The following is a 17,285-nucleotide window of genomic DNA, read 5'->3' as shown; positions in this document are numbered from 1 at the left end:
TTCTGTTGGCAGGTCCTGTTATGATAAGCTGAAAAGTTAATTGGTTATAAACGTACTTAAAATGTGCACAATGACCCCTAGAGTCCCTATAAACCAGCTCCAAGTCTGTCTAGGGGAAGGGGAGCTCATGAGTGCATATAAACCCTTAAGCAGGGCACTCTGAGGTAACCAGATAAGGACTTGGCCTCTGGAGCTCAGAGATCAGCTGAAGTGTCTCTCTCCGGAGCATAGCCCCCAGTCCCCAGGGTCTCATCCCTTCAGCCAAGCTCAGATTAAGCTTGCACCAGTATACTGCAGGCAGAGCACTGATCATCCTGCCTGCGGGAAAATTCTATAGGTGATCCGCACCCCACACCCTTAAGTGTCACCATGATAAGGATGATGAGGGGCAGGCTGGACTGTGAGGGAACCTCTCACCCACCGAGAACATGGGCCTCTATAAGGGAACTGGAGCCGCTGAGTTGACTGGAGATCAGACCATCAGCTGATTTCCATGGCAGGAGCTGTATGAGACCGCAAGGCCTGAAGCTTGCAATGTCTGGTCTGCATGAGACCCTTATTGTGCTTGGCAAGGGAATGCCATCCAGCCCTACATATGGGACTCACAGCAGATCACCTCTATGGTGGCCCCTGGACATGATACCTTGTGGAGCCAAAGCCAGGGGCCTGCAGCTGGCTGAGAACATTTCACTGGGGACTGAGCTGTGGGGCAGGTAGACTGGCTACCATATCTCCAGGTAACACCTTGAAGGAGCCAATGAAGGCACAAAAGGTGGGCTCCCATCTACGGGGGAGAACAACAGGGTCCTTCCTGGTCTGCCATCCTTGTCCCTGGCCCATTAGCCAAAACTTTCCCCTGCTCCTCTCCAGTGGTGTAGATTTGGGCAAAAGATAGTCTTTTCTCCTGCCTAGCAAAACTGGAACAGTTGGAGGTCCTAGAGACAGGTGACCCTAGAGTTCAGAATTCAGACCTGGGGTCCCTCAGCTCTTAGTGCAGAGCTCCAACAGGATCTGCAGATGTGGAAATAGACCCTGACCTGAGGATGTCATGTGTGGAAGTGCTGAGTACCCTGTCATTGGAGAAAGCCTTGACCACAGCCAGAAGCAATGACTCAGGGCCCGTGGGGTTCATCCTAGAATAATACAAGTGACCCCGGGCTCCTGCTTTTCCAAGTTTTATACCCCTACTACAGATTGACACTGAGGGACACAGGTCTTCAGCTGCTCTGACCAGGCTCCCCCCACTTTCAGGAGTGTCTTCCTAACAGACCTAAGTAGGAGGCAGTGATGTAGGCTGCAGGATGGCCAAGCAGCAAGTCTGGCAGGGCTGCCTTCTGCTGGCGGCACATCCTGTCATGGCTGTGAGCAGGCAGACCTGCTGGCCAGCATGAGGAGCAGCAGTGGGGTGCCGGCAGGCCCTGCCGTGGGACTGACTCAGACTCACATCGTGAGCTGACTTCATTTCTTCTACACAGCTCAGCCCCACAGGGTCTACAAGGCTGCGTACTACGTCATGTGTGTGTCTGTGTAGGCTTGCATGAATATGCATGTACAAGCATGTTGCCATGTACTGTCCACTGTGCATGCACATTCCTGTGTGAAGACGTAGAGGGATGGTATACACATGTGTGTGTGGTGTATGTGTGTGCCTCTGCAGCCATATTCAGTGGGCATCACTGGGAGTTTGCAATCTCCTGAGTTTTGAGGGATCCTTGGTACTACAAAGAAAGCACAGGCTTGAGCCCTGGTTAGAAAATCAGCTTAACAGTCAGAGAGCATCTCTTGCAGGAGTAGGAGGTCTAGGGATGTAACCTCCCCAAGCCCCACCTTAAGCTCCAGGAATGAAATGGCCTGTGGATATGCAGGATCTAACACCCACATAGAACCTAAAGGCTCAGGCCAGCAGCTTGAGGATCCATCCTGCTCTTGATTTCATCCATTTGGCTGGTTGCTTGTTAGGTTGATTTAACCGCTCTGTCTTCTCATTTGTGACCTGTGATCATGGGGATGCCTTACAATGTCAGCTAGAAGCAGACACCTTTAACAACTGTCATCTGCCTGTACTTGAGCAGCCCATGTCCCAAGGCCACAGCTGGAGAAGCCAAAGCTCTGCCTCTTCTTCATCAGCCTTCTCCCCCAGACAAGATATAGCCACATCCTTTGCCTACACCAGCCCCCAGCCCGACTCCCGAAGAAAGGCTCACCCACTCCTATAATACATGAGCACAGGAGATGCTAGGAACTTGACAGCAGCTAGGCAAGACGCTTGCAGTCTACAATAGTCTGGTATGAATGATTCCAGCTGTGTGTGAGCATGTGTGGGCAACTGTAGCTGTGCTTGTACGTGTAGTGTGTATAGCAGTGTGTATTGTTGTATGGGAGTGTTTTTGCTAAGTATGCGTGTCCATATGTGAACTCAAATGTGTGTAAATATGCATGTGCCTGTTCTGGGCAACACACCGGTGGTTTCATCAAATGCTCCCTGGCCGTGACATTCAAGGACTAGCAGGATAACTGTCTGAAAAGGGCTTGACCTAAGATGCTTTCGCTGACCATAAGTGAAGTACCACCACGAGTCATCTGTCTTCCTGGAGCATTAATCTCAGCACGGAGTACTAGGTCCTTTCTGGGGCAGCCCTCTGTGGGCTTACACCAAGCCTGTTTTGGCAGGAAAATGTGTCTCTGGCTGACATCCTCTCCCTGCGGGACAGAGGTCTCAGCGAGCAGGAGGCCTGGGCTGTGTGCCTAGAATGCAGCCTGTCGATGCGGAGTGTCGCCCACGCAGCCATCTTCCAGACCTTGTGCATCACGCCTGACACCCTGGCATTCAATACCAGTGGAAACGTGTGCTTCATGGAGCAGCTAAGCGGTGAGGAGATGAGGGGAACACGCTGGGGGCAGGGATACCGCGTGCAGCAGGAATGACCTGGAAGCTGGGTGTGGGCACCAAGCAACTGAGGCCATATGGGAGGGCCCGAACCTGGGTTTCCTTTGGGATCTGGTGGGATCCTCTGGTCAAGGCAGCACAGAGGAAGAAACGGAGGATGGATGCTGTGTTTGGGTGGCCCCTTATAAGCCCCACCATCCTGACTGCCATGTACACCCTCAGGGAGAAGTGCTCAGCCCTGATTCTGAGCTCTATTCAGGCCTTCCTCAGAAGAGGATACCTGGCTCACTTTCCCCCTAGGCTGGCACTCCTGGCCTACAGAAAGTTCATACAGGGCCTGAAGGCAGGACTTATCTGGCCAGGTAGACCGGCTACCCTTTAGGCTCCTTCCAGGGAAAGTTTGGTTTTCTCAAGTTAAGAAGAGCCCAGGGTTCCTTTTTCAAGAACCCAAACAAATTCCTTTTCTCCTTTGGACCTTTTCCGGTTTAAGAATGGTGTGCTGTTGCCTCAGATGCTTACAGCCAGCCTTCCTTAAGAACATCAGCCTGAGCAAAGGGAAGGAGGCTCCAGGAAATGCAGCCTACTTTGGGGCTGTCCCAGGAGGCTCCCAAGTTCTGAGCTCTGATTGGTGGGATGCTTTCTTCACCAAAGGATAAGATCAGAACGCCTTCTCTTTTTTTCTCCAAGATGACCCCGAGGGTGCCTTTGTGCCCCCAGAGTTTGACCTGACAGGAAACACCTTTGAGGTAAGCGTTAGTAAGTGTTGACTCTCCACATCTTGCCATCTTCATCTTTGGGGTTCCCTTCGTTACCATAGTCCTGTGGTCTCAGTGTAATAGGCTGTCTCCAGTGGGGGGGCTTCCTTGGGGACTTGCTGTCGTGGGTATTTGCTCTTCCCATGACCTTGAGCTAGCAATTTTTGCAGCTGGAACTTGGACGCTGCACCCTGCTTTCATTCCTAGTGGCTACTGGAAAACATGTGGGTGTTTGGGAGCAGTGGCTCTCAGACATCTCTGTCAGGGTTGGTACTGAGTTCACTTATTGCAATGTCAAATCAGATGACCTCTGAGTCTCACCAGTGACTTGTGGGAGGAGCCAGAAAAGGCTATGGGTGTTCACCGCCCTTAAGAAATGCCTCTGGGCTGGGCGGTGGTGGCGCACACCTTTAATCCCAGCACTCGGGAGGCAGAGGCAGGCGGATCTCTGTGAGTTCGAGGCCAGCCTGGTCTACAAGAGCTAGTTCCTGGACAGGCACCAAAGCTACAGAGAAACCCTGTCTCGAAAAACCAAAAAAAAAAAAAAAAAAAGAGAGAGAGATGCCTGGGGGGGGGGCGGCTGGAGAGAAGGCTTAGTGGCTAAAAGCACTTGCTGCTCTTGCAAAGGACCCAAATATGGTCCTCAACTCCCACATAATGTCTAATACTGTCACTAACTCCAGTTCCAGGGGATCCAGTGTCTGCATGTGTCCACTGTGGGAGAGAGCTTCTTTGTTTGGTTTGGTTTGGTTTGGTTAGGGTCACTATTGCTGTGATGAAATACCATGACCAAAGCAACTTGAGAAGGAAAGGGTTTATTTGGTTTGCACTTCTACTGTCGAAGGAAGTCAGGACAGGAACTTAATCAGGGCAGGAGCTGATGCAGAGGCCATGGAGCGGTATTGCTTACTGGCTTGCTCAGCCTGCTTTGTTACAGAACCCAAGCCCACTATCCCAAGGATAGCACCACCCACGATAGACTGGACCCTCCCCCATCAATGGCTAATTAAGTAACTGTCCCACAGCCGGAACTTCCGGAGGCATCTTCTCAGTACAAGTTCCCTTCTTTTAGATAGCTCTATCTTGAGTCAAGTTGATACAAAAGTAACCAGCATACGAGGCTAGTCCACAACTCCTAGATTCAAGTGATCCTCCTGCCTCAACCTCCCAAATGCACGAGTGAATGGATGCAGTACCACACCTGTCCAGTTTCTCAGCAACAACAGAGTAACAGTGACCAGTGCTCCTTCCGCCGTTAAGATATTCTGTATCCTTAACAGACTTCCTGGCCTTGAAGTCAAACAGATGCTCACTGACATTCTCCACCAAGAGTTTCAATGTTCTAGTCTTCACACGAGTCTATCGGAAGCTGGTTTCCTTAGCTTCATTAGACTGACTGGCAAGCCAAAGCTGTGTGTTTTCAGCGTACAAGGTGATGGTCCTATATTCGCTGATGTGAACAATCAGTGGCGTCTGATTTTTTTTTCACCCAGTATGAGCTAGAAATCATTTCATCTTTGTCTGGAGATAGCTGGCCATTTTCCCAGCTCCGTGTCCTGGCTATCTGTGAGGCACATGAACTACCATTCACCGGGTTTTTATTTTCAGTTTTCCTTTGTTGACTTTATCCACTTTAATATCAAAACATCTTGCAGAATCTTGCGACTATTTCTAGCAACTTAGAGGTTCTTTTCATTTTTTTTCCCCTTGATCAAATCACCAGCAGTGTTTCATATTGCCTCCTCCAGGAACAAAGCTTATTTCTGTTCCAGTCCTCAGCAAGAGCAGCATCTAGTGTCTAGATTCTAGTCTGGTGCAGAGACCACCCATCCTGCACTGATGACCCTGACCGAACCATGTGGACGGTACTGGCCTGACCACATGAGTTTCTATCTGTTCTGACTTATCAAGGTTTACCATGAATACATAGTTCGTGTTATGAATATTTCTTTTTGTCCCCTTGAAATGATCATGTGATTTCCTTCATTGTGTACACTTTTATGTCCTAATAGTATCGCCCTTCCCCACCTAGGAAAATCTAGCCTGAGCAAGTGCTGAGTCTCTCCTAGGAACTGTTGAATCTGACTGACCAGTGCTTATTATGGCTCTTCCAGGGTTTTTATGGCAGCTGGTACTTTTCCACCCTACAAATGTTTCTGGCCAGCACAGATTTTGTGATTGCTCTGGGTTTGACTCTTTTTCTGTTTGTACAAGAATAATATTCTGATGCCTTGGAAGTCTGGACAGGCTCATTGAAAAGAACCTTGGCTTCCTTTGTGAATGATTTCGAGCTACCATCAATTTTTAATAGTTATAGCACCGCCCTTGTTTTGCCACAATAGGTTTTTTTTTTTTTTTTTTTTACTACAGCAGAAGAAAACATGCGCCTAATGCACCGCAGGTGCAGGTGATGCCCTGTGCATCTTGTGATGTCTGCAGACTTCCTATTCCCGCCCTGGACGTTCTTCTTTGGTTTCTCTTTCTTTCTGCTGCTGGTCTAACCAGAGGCTGTTTACCTTGTTAGTTCTTCCAGAGCACCCTCTGCATCTCCTGGTTGATTCTCTCTTTTCTTTTGTTCGCTCTGGGTTCAGTGGCTGCTCCTTCACTTCAGGGGGAATGTGCTCATCCACCTCCATGCTCTTTGTCTCTGGCTGGGAGCCTCCCCAGCGTGTGAGCTTTGTCATGTCATGTTTGCTTCTGGGGTTTTTTTTTTTTAGGACAGGAGTTATTCAGCTATGTGAATAGGTTGGGTTTCCTTTTTTAGGAAGACACAAACACAGAAGGCACACATGTGCCAAGTATACAAACCCACAACTTTTCAAAAGCTTAGATCTCTGCAATCAGTAGCCAAAGGGAGTCATCACAGTGAGAAACTGGCGCCCCCACCCGCGCAGTGACTGTCCAACCACACGGAACAGAGATGTTCTCCTGCTTCCTGTGGCTGAACTCAGCAGGGCTGGTGCGAACTGCCATGAGAGTGTAGTCACTGGAAAGCATTCATTCTCTACAGTCATTTCCTATTTCTGAACACACTGGGACTTTTTCATGCATCTTTGTCTTTCTCCTTTGACTTTCTGGCCCAGTCAGGCTGTGGCTGAAGCAATGTCCTCTGCACGCCTACCAGAGAGAGTGTGTGCAGGCTTCCTTTGTTCTGTGAATCCTTGTGTTCCCCGGTCAGGAGGCAGCCTTTTCCACGTAACTCAGGCTCATTCACCCATTTGTCTGGATCTTCTGCCGCATCCATTCTGTTTTATTTATCTACTTGCCTACATATTTACCCTAGTAGCCATCGAAATGCACCGAAATCTGCCTCTAGGGAAGGAGAGTGGGCTCTTGCTGTAAGGGCGGTATCATCCCATGGTTGCAGAGCAAGTGGCCACTGAACCCTGAGGATCCTGAAGAGGGGCTCCCCTGGAAGCTGAGCCTTGTGGGGAGGGGATTTCTGGTGGGTTGACTGCAGAGCACCTGTGTGGTTAGCCAAAGTAGAAACAGGAGGCTGGGGATGTATGTCAGAGAGGGGCCCCAGGGCTCTGAACTGCTTCAGTTCCCTGGATGGTCAGCGACTCCCTTATGCTCTAGACACAGAACCGTCGGTCCTTTCTACCCAACCCTGATTATGGAGAGACTATGCATGTCCTGGGAAGTGTTCCCATGTCCACTCTGGGACATATGACCCTAGCATGAGTCAAGATGCCCAGGGTCTCTGTTCTGCCCCAGATTAGCTTTGCTCTGGAACCCTTTGCGGGAGACTGCCAGAAGTCCTAAGCAGTTAGGTGATGCAAACAGTGACAGAAACACAGCCTAAGTGTGTGTCCTGGACACTCTGGCTCAGGTACACCCACTCTGGAACCTTCTAGCACCAGCTCATCCCTGTGCTGTTCCTCTCTGGCTCTGCAGGGCCTGCCACTATAGACCCACGCTGCACAGTCAGCCTTGCGTCTCCAGAATGGCCTCACTTTGGACAGACGTTGCCCATTATGGCCAGGCTGACCACGTGCTCACCCCTGTCACTTGCTGATCCACAGCAATAGCTCTGCTCCACTGTCAATATTGTTATCCATCCAGACCCAGACCTTACTCCTTTCTCCTCCTGATCTGGATCTTTTCTCACTACAGACCGGTTCCTCTCACTCTTCTCCATGTTCTCCCCACAGAGGCCAGACAGCAGGGAGTATCCCCCGAGCCTCAGTGCCTCCGCTTATCCAGGTATCCACCCTGGACCCTCCGTGTTCCAAACACCATCTCACCACCCCTTCGGATTCTCTCTTCTTCTGCTGAGACCAACTCCCCAATACATGTTCTAGAATTTCCCAGGCTTGTTGTGGCCAGTCTTCTCAGAACTGAGTATGGCCAGCCCCCTTATTCAAAACCCCTTCAGGCTGCCTAGCTTCCAAAAGTCTACAATCCCCCAGTCTCTGCACTGTCCCCTCCTCCACATGCACAGGCCATTTTCTTGCCCTTGTCACTCTGATGGGCTCCTGTGGTACCAGCCAGGATGGCTCAGTCCTGTCACCTGCCATTTGCTTGAGACCGCAGTTCACACAGAGGACCATGACGGTGAGAGACTATGAGTCAGGGACCTGAGAGCCAAGCTGAGATGAAACAAGGATCCTGGCTTTCATTAAGGGGTTGGAGGCCTCTGCGAGCAGGTAGACTTCAGGCTACAGACTGCAGGATGAGTTCCAGGGGAACAAGGAGCCGGGGAGGTGACAGGGTAGTGAGTGAGTACTACCTCTTAAAGATAAGGATGCTGATACTCACTGGACAGGAGAGGCAGCCCTACAGTCCCCTCTCCTCACCCATATTCCCCTCACAGAATGTATTGGGTTATGGGGTTATCAGGCTGGAAAGGCAGTGTGGTCAGGGCAGTTAGGATCCCAGCACTGGCTAAGAGTGCAGCAGACAATGACCCTGAGCAGAGTGCACACAGCATGGGTTGCATCCAGAGTAGGTGCACACAGGACTTGGGCCTGAAAGAACAAAAGACTTCCCATGTATGAAACCAGCACACAGCCCAAAGTAAATGGATTCTTTTGTATGGAGAGTTTCAGTGAGCCATTTATAATAGTAACAAAGCCTACAGGAATTCAGTCATTATGACAGCAGGATTTTTAAGAAATAGAAAAACCAGGTAAGTCAACACAATGCGCACACAATGAGACATCTTATCGTCCCCTTAAATATAGATGGTTATTTGTGAATTAAAAGTTTAAAAATAAATAAAGAGTCTGACTACATATCATGATTTCCTTTTGTAAACAGATTGAAAGGGAAGCTAGTCTTTCTGGAATAACATTGACTTCTCTACACGCACACGCGCCTGTGCACACACACACACACACCTACCTATGGGGTCCTTCCACACACCTGGTATCCCAGCCTTGTACAGAGCCTGCCCTCTGTACTGAGCACAGCCCAGACAATGCCAACTTTCAAACCTAAAGGAAACTCTTCTTTCCTCCTGCTCACTTCCTACTTGTGAATAATGCCTAAGGCAAAATAGGTAGCTGGGGAGAACAGGATTTCTATGCCTTGGGCAGCAGGCCCAGGGAACATACCAACCACAGGAATGGCAGACTTGCTGGTCTTGGCAGGGGAAAGCAGTCGCTTGCAGGGCAGGTACTAACACTCCTTGGTACCACAGGCTCACATCTACTCCCTGGGGGCCACACTGAAGGCTGCCTTGGAGTTTGTGGCAGAACCAGAGCTAGAGCCCAGGCTGAGCCCAGACCTGGAGGGACTGCTGAGCCAGATGCAAGCAGAAGACCCCAGGGACCGGCCAGACCTGGAGGTAAGCTCCCAACTGGACATGCAAGTTGCACACACACAGAGACAGCCCAAACCCTGCAGCCTCAGCCAGGTTCCTTGGTTAGTCTCTGGAGGCAATGCATTATGTTGAAATAGAAGCTGGTTTTTGCTATACATTTTCTACTAAAGACTATCAGGGACAAAACTGAATCTTCTTTTTCTGCCAGGATGTATGCCTTGCTGTTTTTTATTTAATGCACCAGAAAGTGCATGTGGAAACAAGTGGCCTGATCTGGGGGTGATGGGTGCCATCCCAGAGCTGTGAAGTTGGGTGGGTCTTAGGAGGATAGGCCTCCTTGTTGAGCTGCACACCTGAGAGGCACCCTGGTACCTGCAGAGCATCATAGCACTGTGCGAGGAGAAGATGCAGCCTGCATCCTCATGCCGCCTATGCCGCAGCCTCTCAGCCATCGGAAGAAGGGTGCTCTCCATTGAGTCCTTTGGAGCATTCCAGGGTAAGCGCTACCACCTACATGTCTATGCCTACCCATGTATACATGTGTACATATACAGTCATACGTGTGCACACGGACGTGTATACATCTCCACAACCACCCGCAGAAGTAAGCACACACTATGCACATATAGGAAACATGCACCTTTACTCATGCTCTCATGTTCACATACACCATGTAAATACCACACTCACAGTCACACACTTGTTCAAATCCAGAACACGTGTATCCCATGTAAACACACTCACATGTTTATACCATTGCATATATAAATACACAAATGCCTGTTGATACTACACACTCCAGTGTAAGTGTGCACACTGGTCTACACATTCACTTGCACACCACATACATGTACACACGTACAATCTGGGCACACACTGGCATTTTCAAACTCGGGCTTAGTGACTCCAGCCAGCCTTGTCTGATGCGTTACCTCTCTACATGCAAAGCTGTTGCAGTTCATCTGGAACTCATCATAGTCTCAGGATCATGCTGGCCTCCACAACCACCCAGAGCCTCAGAGTGGCTGGAGGGTCCTCCCTGACAAGCAAGCAGCAGTGTTTGTAATGCTGCAGCCCTGGTGACTGCCAGCGTCACCCCAGCAACAGTAGAGGGTAACTTCTGAGTGTAAAGCCATAGACAAAAGATTGAGTAAAACAAGCAGCAGAATTTCTGTGCCATGTATGCAACTTTGTGCCACAGTGTGTGTGTATGTGTGTGTGTGTGTGAAGGCTGTATGCCATAGCATGTGTGCCAGACTGCACTACACATGTCATGTGTGAAGACTGTGTGCCCTGTGCCTGCCACCAGACTTCATTTCTCCCCTGAGGGAGTGGCTGGTGTAATCACAATAGGAAAATGAGGAGCTTTGGGATAAAGTAATTAGATGGCAAGAGCTGATCCCCTGGGAAGCTCAGTCGAGAGGGAGACCCGGAAGCCTCCATTCAGAGACTGTAACTGGGGACCTCTGGTGCCTGTGCTGAGGGGAGGAGTGGGAATCTGGGGTGCAGGACTTTGGGGAGGAGTCTGTGGTAATGAGTAGGACAGGGTCAGGGGTGGCTCTCAGGGTACCACTCTAGCACAGGCTCCTGATCTAAGCTTATCCTGCCTTCTGTTCAGACCTCAGCGAGAACACATGGAGGGGAAGACCTGCTCCAAGAAATGTGGGGCCCAAGAAGATGCCAGGAGACCTCAGCACTGATCCAGATGCACTGCCCTCACCAAGGGGCCTCCAGCCTCCAGACTCCAGAGATACAGAGCAGGAGGAAGGCCAGGGTCCCAGAGCCCCCTCCCCAAAACCACTGCTGTCGGCCCCCATGAGAAACGGTGAGAGCCCAGGACAAGAAGGGCTGGCCAACCTTGTCCTGGATGCCAGGTGCCCCCTGGGTGAGCTGGACAAAGACATCCTCAGGCGAAGCCGGCTGAAAAAGGCTCAGACATTTCCCAGGCTACCGCAGGAAAACCTGGAGGCCAGTACCCTCTGCCTGTCACTGACCAGCTCAAGAAACCAGTTGACCGTATCTGAGTTCTTTCCCCCAGACCCCAGAAAGCTCTTCCTGGAGGGGAAAAATGGCCTTTCTGGTTTTAAGGCCCAGTCCAAAAGCAGACTGTGGCCAGAGCAGGAGGAGCCTGGAGTCCAGCTGGAGAAGGCACCAAGTACAGGCCGCAATCCGCATAGGAGTCCAGGAGCCTCAGGGCAGTTGGAGGCTTCGTCTCCTAGCCGGGGACCTGTAGAGTACAAACCTTTGCCCTGCCCTGTAGACCCTGGAGAATCAGACCATGAAAGCCAAACATCTAGGAGTGAAGAGGAGATTCCAGAAGGATCTGGACAGATGGAAAGTGCAGCCACAGAACAGGTACGTGGAGTAGGAGGGGTCAAAGGCTGCTTGTCCTTAGCTTGGACGAGCAGCTCACACAGGACCTGCCCCACCCTGCCTTCACTCCTGGCTAATAATTAACAATGTCTTTTTAAGATTTATCTTTTTAAGATTTATTTTTTATGTAGTGTTCTGCCCAAATGTATGCTTGCAGTTCAGAAGAGGGTACCAGATCTCACTGTAGACGGTTGTGAGCCACCATGTGGTTGCTGGGAATTGAACTCAGGACCTCTGGAAGAACAGCCAATACTCTTAACCCCTGAGCCATCTCTCCAACCTCGGATTCCCTATTTTTGAAGAGAACTTCACATGCAAAGTGGGGGAAGGGCTGGATGTCACCCCAGGCATGGATCTCCAAGCCTTTCTAGATGTACAAGTTCACCTCAGGACAGCCTAGAAAGAACCAACTTCCTCAGCCCCGGTCCACCCATGTATAGGTACATTCCCATGGTTCATTACCTTCCACAATAGAATAGACAGCTTCTAGTAATACTGCTTCAAGGGTCCAATCACTTCCCAAGCCTTTACCTCAGACTGGGTCCCATGAGCTTCATATCCACAGCGGGATGAAATTCTAGTGTGTGGGTCTGCAGGTTCGACACGGACCACAGCACTGAATGTTTTCCCCCCCTTGGTTTTTCTTGTTTGTTTGTTTGTTTGTTTGTTTCTCAAGACCGGGTTTCTCTGCAGCTTTGGAACCTGTCCTGGAACTAGCTCTTGTTGTAAACTAGGCTGACCTTGAGCTCACAGAGATCCGCCCTGCCTCTGCCTCCCAAGTACTGGGATTAAAGACGTGCCACCACCACCCAGCTATCCCCCCACACACACTTGGTTTTTCAATGGGTTCCTCAAAGCCTTGTGTCCTCATGTGTTTCTCAGAGTGAGGACACCTGAGCCAGTGGCCCGGCATACATTTTTGTCTATCTGGAACCATCAGCCCTATTTCCCACCAGGCCTTGTTGCCCCAAAGGAGAGGAGTATGTGAGGCAGGTGACTCTGTGGGTGTATATTATCAGTTGTACACTGATGAAAACTTGAAGAATCCCCATGGGCAGTGTGGTTACTTAAAGAGATGTCTGGTGTAGGGTCGGTGATGCAGATGATCGGTGCTGTCTGGGCCTGTGACGCTCACATATGCTCAGTCACCAGCATTTCCCCACAGGGCACAGCCACCCGACCACACCATCCATCTTCTACATAGGCCTGGGTAGCTGGGTGGCCTGTGGTAGAGAATGCACTGCCAAGGGGAAGAGTTGAGGTCTCTAGCTTGGAAGAGAACAGAATAGACCAGTAAGCCTGGCTTTCACCCTAACCATCTGGTCAACCTGCCTCAGACAGAGTATACCCAGGACCCACTAAATCTCAGACTCCGGCATAGGGATGCACCAGAGCTGGGAGCTCTCACCTCAGCTTCAAGGCTCATTGCTCCCACCCCAGGATACAGGGCACTACCAAAAGCAGAACAGATGAGCTGGTAAGTAGGGAACCACAGGACTGAATTGTCTAATGTATCAACCCTTCCTGTGCACAGAGCCAGTGGATAGCACCTCAGGTGAAGGTGGCAGCTTCTGAAAGCTTCTGCTAACATGTATACTTCTGTGGTGACCTCCTTCCCAGACCTCCTGGTAGCCTCTCCAGGCAGGAGCTATCTTCTAGGCCCCATTGGTTCTTTTTGCTTGAAGATGTGTTAAAATACACATAAACACAAAATTTACTATCTCAACCACCTCTAAGTGCATGGCCCAGTATATTAAAGACATTCACATCTCACTATCTCCAGAGCAGCCTTTCTCATCCTGGGGGTCACGACCCCTTTTGGGGAAGTCAAAGGACCCTTTCATAGGAGTCTCCTAAGACCATTGGAAAACACAGATATTTACATTACAATTCATAACAGTAGCAAAATTACAGTTACGAAGTAACAATGAAAATAATTTTATGGTTGGGGGTCACCACAACATGAGGAACTGCATTAAAGGATCACAGCATTAGGAAGACTGAGAACCACTGCTCCAGAGGTTTTCCATTTTCTACAGCTGAGCTCTGCCTCCTGCAAACACTGACTCCCCTCCATCCCTCTGCCCAGCCTGCTCGCCTTCTATAATCATACAAATGTGACCTTATGTGTGAAATCCAACAGCTTCTGTTCTGTTGTCTAGCTTGTTTCCTCAAGATCCACCAATAATCAACACTGAGGGACTTTTTTTCTCCTCTTTTTTCTTCTTGTCTCATGGCGCCCAAACAGTACTGGAACTCACTATGGAGCCAAAAATGGCTTGGGTTCTTGGTCCTCCTGACTCCATTTCTCAAATGCTGGCATCACGGGTGCCACACCCAGCTCCTGGATGTTCTATTGACTGGGTCATGCCCTTAGAAATAGTTAAAACATTATGTTTTATGCTATGTATTTTAATACACACTCACACACTTACTAAACACACTCACATACATATATACACACATACACAGGGAAGTAAATCTCTTCCTTTTAAAGCTTGAGCAATACTATACAATATTCTGCCCCATGGATGGCCCACATTTCTTCTCTCCCTTTTTTTAAACATTAATTTATTTTTACAAATGTTTTGCCTTTATGTATGACTGTGAGCTACTGTGTAGGTGCTGGGAATTGAAAGATCCTCTACAAAAGAATAAAATGACCTTAACCACGGAGCCATCTCTCCAGCCCCTGGGCCACATTTCTTTATCCATTCATCCATTCGTGGATGTTTGAGCTGCTCCCCCTTTTTGGATCTGGTGAATGGTGCTGCCTTGAACCTGGGCAGACAACTGTCAACTTCAGGTTCCTTTCAGGTCTTGGGGTAACCTAAAAGTGGAATTGTTGGACCTTAGGGTGATTCCCTGTACTTTCTTTAAGGAACTGCTGTCTTTTCCTGTGGCAGATGTACCACTTCATGGTTGAGGACTCCAGTTTCTGCATGCACTCGCCCACACCAGTTCTGAATCTGGAGCCTTTTTCCAGCCCCTTGCACAGGGGATGCTGCATGTGGAAACCGAGTCACTATTCGCCTGCCACCCTCCATGGAAACCCTTTCTTGGCACCAAGTGGACTGAGTATTCTTACATGACCCGTCTCTTCCACAGAGCCTCTCCCTGCAGGACCTTCTGTCTAAGCTAGGCCGGCCCTTTCGAGAGTACGAGCTGTGGGCCCTGTGCCTCTCCTGCCTTAGGACTCTGCAGACACACATGGAGCACCCAGGTGATGGGTCGTCTTGCTCTGCCTGAGCCCTGGGCCCGAAAGCTGGGGAGGGAGAGAGGGGAGTAGCAAAGTCAAGGCTGTGTGCCCAAGGCAATGATTCGCTTTGCTCCAGCAACACACCCTAGGAGAAGCATCTGGGTCTTGGCACAAATAGGGACAGTAGAGACAATTGTCTAAAATGTGGTTCTAAAGCCAATGACCTCCCTCCCCCGCCCCCAGGAGTGAGGGAAGGGCTCAAGATGTTACACTAGTGTGTGACCCTGCGTGTTCAACCCTGCTGGACAGACAGATAAATGGACAGTTCATCTGTGTTCTCAAGGTGCCATGGGCAGCAATGGAGGTAGCCCCTGAGGGGACCAGGTTGCCATCCTCAGAGAAATACTCTCCAGGGACAATCTGCTGTTAAGCTGCCTCTCAACCATGAGTCTGGGAAATTTGAAAAGCCCAACCTCCCTCACCCAGCCATTCCCAAGGGCAGAGCAGTGTGGGCCGTGTCCCCACCCACCCTCCTGTTTATTCTTAACATGATGAGGGTGATATGCCCCAATAGTGTTCCCAGGAAACTCTTGCCTGTTAGGATGAAAGGCCCTCAGGTACCTGTCCAATCTTGACAGGTCTCTCTGGGCTCTCTCTGTGTCCTGGAGACCCCTGATGCTGGCGAGAGAGCTGCCCACATGCAGCTGCATCCTTGCTCTGCTCTATTGCAGCTCGCCTGTGCCTGGACAACGTGCTGGTGGCTGAGGACGGGACTGTGCTCTTCGGACCACCCCCTGCCAATGGTACACACGGGCCACTCTCGGAGGGGTGAGAGTCGGGGGCGGAGGACCAGAGCTGTCTGCTAAAGTGGGAAGGAAAACCAAACTGTGGTTGCACTTCTAGGCTCCTACAACTCACTCTTCCTGGCTCCCGAGGTGTCTGAAGAGAAACTGGTGACGGAGAAGGTAAGCGCATCACCTCTTGCGCCATCCACGCCCTCTGCCCACTCGGTCGTGGTGCCTGATGGCACAAACGTGACACCCAACTCGCGTGTGGGGCTGCTGGGGCGACGTTCACTGCAGTCCTCTGAAAGTTAACGCTGTGCCTTGGAACCTTGGGCGGGAGACACGCCTATCCCGCGGGCCTAGACTCCACCACCATTAACAGGCTAACAGGCTTTTATTTATTTATTTATTTATTTATTTATTTATTTTTCTTTTGCTAACAGGCTTTTTATAAACATTTTTTAAAAGAAATTAGCTAAATTACACTCAGAACCTGGTGCAAACCACCACCCTGGGGACCACAGCAGCTGATCCTCCTAACTTTGACTCACCTGGTACTGGGCAGGGCAGGGGCCAGGTTGCTTGAGGGGAGAGGGAGGGACAATATAGAGGGCGGGGCCTTGAGGGGCAAGGCGGAAACGTTTTGGGCGGAAGGAGTAAGGGAACAGGATGACACCAAAGAGGGCAGAGCAAGCCCAGTGGTTTTTCATCCTCATGTGCTGGACCCGCTGCTAGAGAAATGGCCCCTGGGAAACTCCGCAGAGGCAAACAGAGCCTCCCCGAGGCCAGGCTTCCTAGCCAGAGGGCCAGGAAAAAGCAAGGTGACTTCAGACGCCCTGCCGGCGCCTGCTGCTTATGCAATGCACACGGGGCCCATTGGCCAGCTGAGACGGAGAGCACAGAGGTACACTGGCCTTGGCTCTGATGCTGAGGATCCACCCACGGCAGCTGCGGGGGAGCTAGAACCTTAGATGTTTGGACAAGAAAAAAACACGAGACCAAAAGTTGAACCTGCCTGAGGAACTTGTCCTAGAAAATGGAACATTCGTGTCATTAGAATTGTGGAAGGAAAGAAAACAATGGGTGAGGCAGAAGAGTAAGCAAGTGATGAATGAAAAAGATCCAATTATAGCAATACACATTCAAGAAATGGGAAAGAAAAGGGGGATAAACCTAAAGAAACCAACACCAAGTTATAGTAAAACCTCTGAAAGCTGAAATCAAAAGAGAAAAAAGTTTATCTATGTATAGGGGAAACAGTTCAAATGGCAGTGAGTTCCTTCCAGATGACCTTTCACCTAGAATCTTCTGCAAGCACATTTGTGTCAAAATTCTCTCCTGTGACTGCAGTGAGATGGTCCAGTGGTTAAGAGCATGGGCTGGCTGCTCTTCCAGAGGACCTGGGTTCAGGTCCCAGCACCCATGTGGCAGCTCATAACTGTCTGTAACTCCAGTTCCAGGGGATCTGATACCTTCACACCAATGCACATAAAATAAAATAGATTATTTGAAAAAAGAA

The 17,285-nt window shown here is 50.1% G+C and overlaps 1 protein-coding gene across 1 annotated transcript in view; it reads left to right on the top strand.

Annotated features, from left to right (window-relative positions):
* Window positions 1–17,285, top strand: part of Kndc1 (kinase non-catalytic C-lobe domain containing 1) — a 46,706-nt gene that overhangs the window by 3,454 nt on the left and 25,967 nt on the right. Inside the window, exons 2-9 of the mRNA XM_057778049.1 lie at window positions 2,671–2,869; window positions 3,575–3,633; window positions 9,287–9,433; window positions 9,788–9,905; window positions 11,028–11,764; window positions 14,891–15,005; window positions 15,713–15,784; window positions 15,885–15,946. Coding sequence (XP_057634032.1) covers window positions 2,671–2,869; window positions 3,575–3,633; window positions 9,287–9,433; window positions 9,788–9,905; window positions 11,028–11,764; window positions 14,891–15,005; window positions 15,713–15,784; window positions 15,885–15,946 — 1,509 coding nt within the window. The remainder of the gene's footprint in view (window positions 1–2,670; window positions 2,870–3,574; window positions 3,634–9,286; window positions 9,434–9,787; window positions 9,906–11,027; window positions 11,765–14,890; window positions 15,006–15,712; window positions 15,785–15,884; window positions 15,947–17,285) is intronic.

Source organism: Chionomys nivalis, chromosome 8 (assembly GCF_950005125.1).
Source record: "Chionomys nivalis chromosome 8, mChiNiv1.1, whole genome shotgun sequence".
NCBI classification, from domain to species: Eukaryota; Metazoa; Chordata; class Mammalia; order Rodentia; family Cricetidae; genus Chionomys; species Chionomys nivalis.
This window is presented reverse-complemented; position numbering and strand designations above follow the sequence as displayed.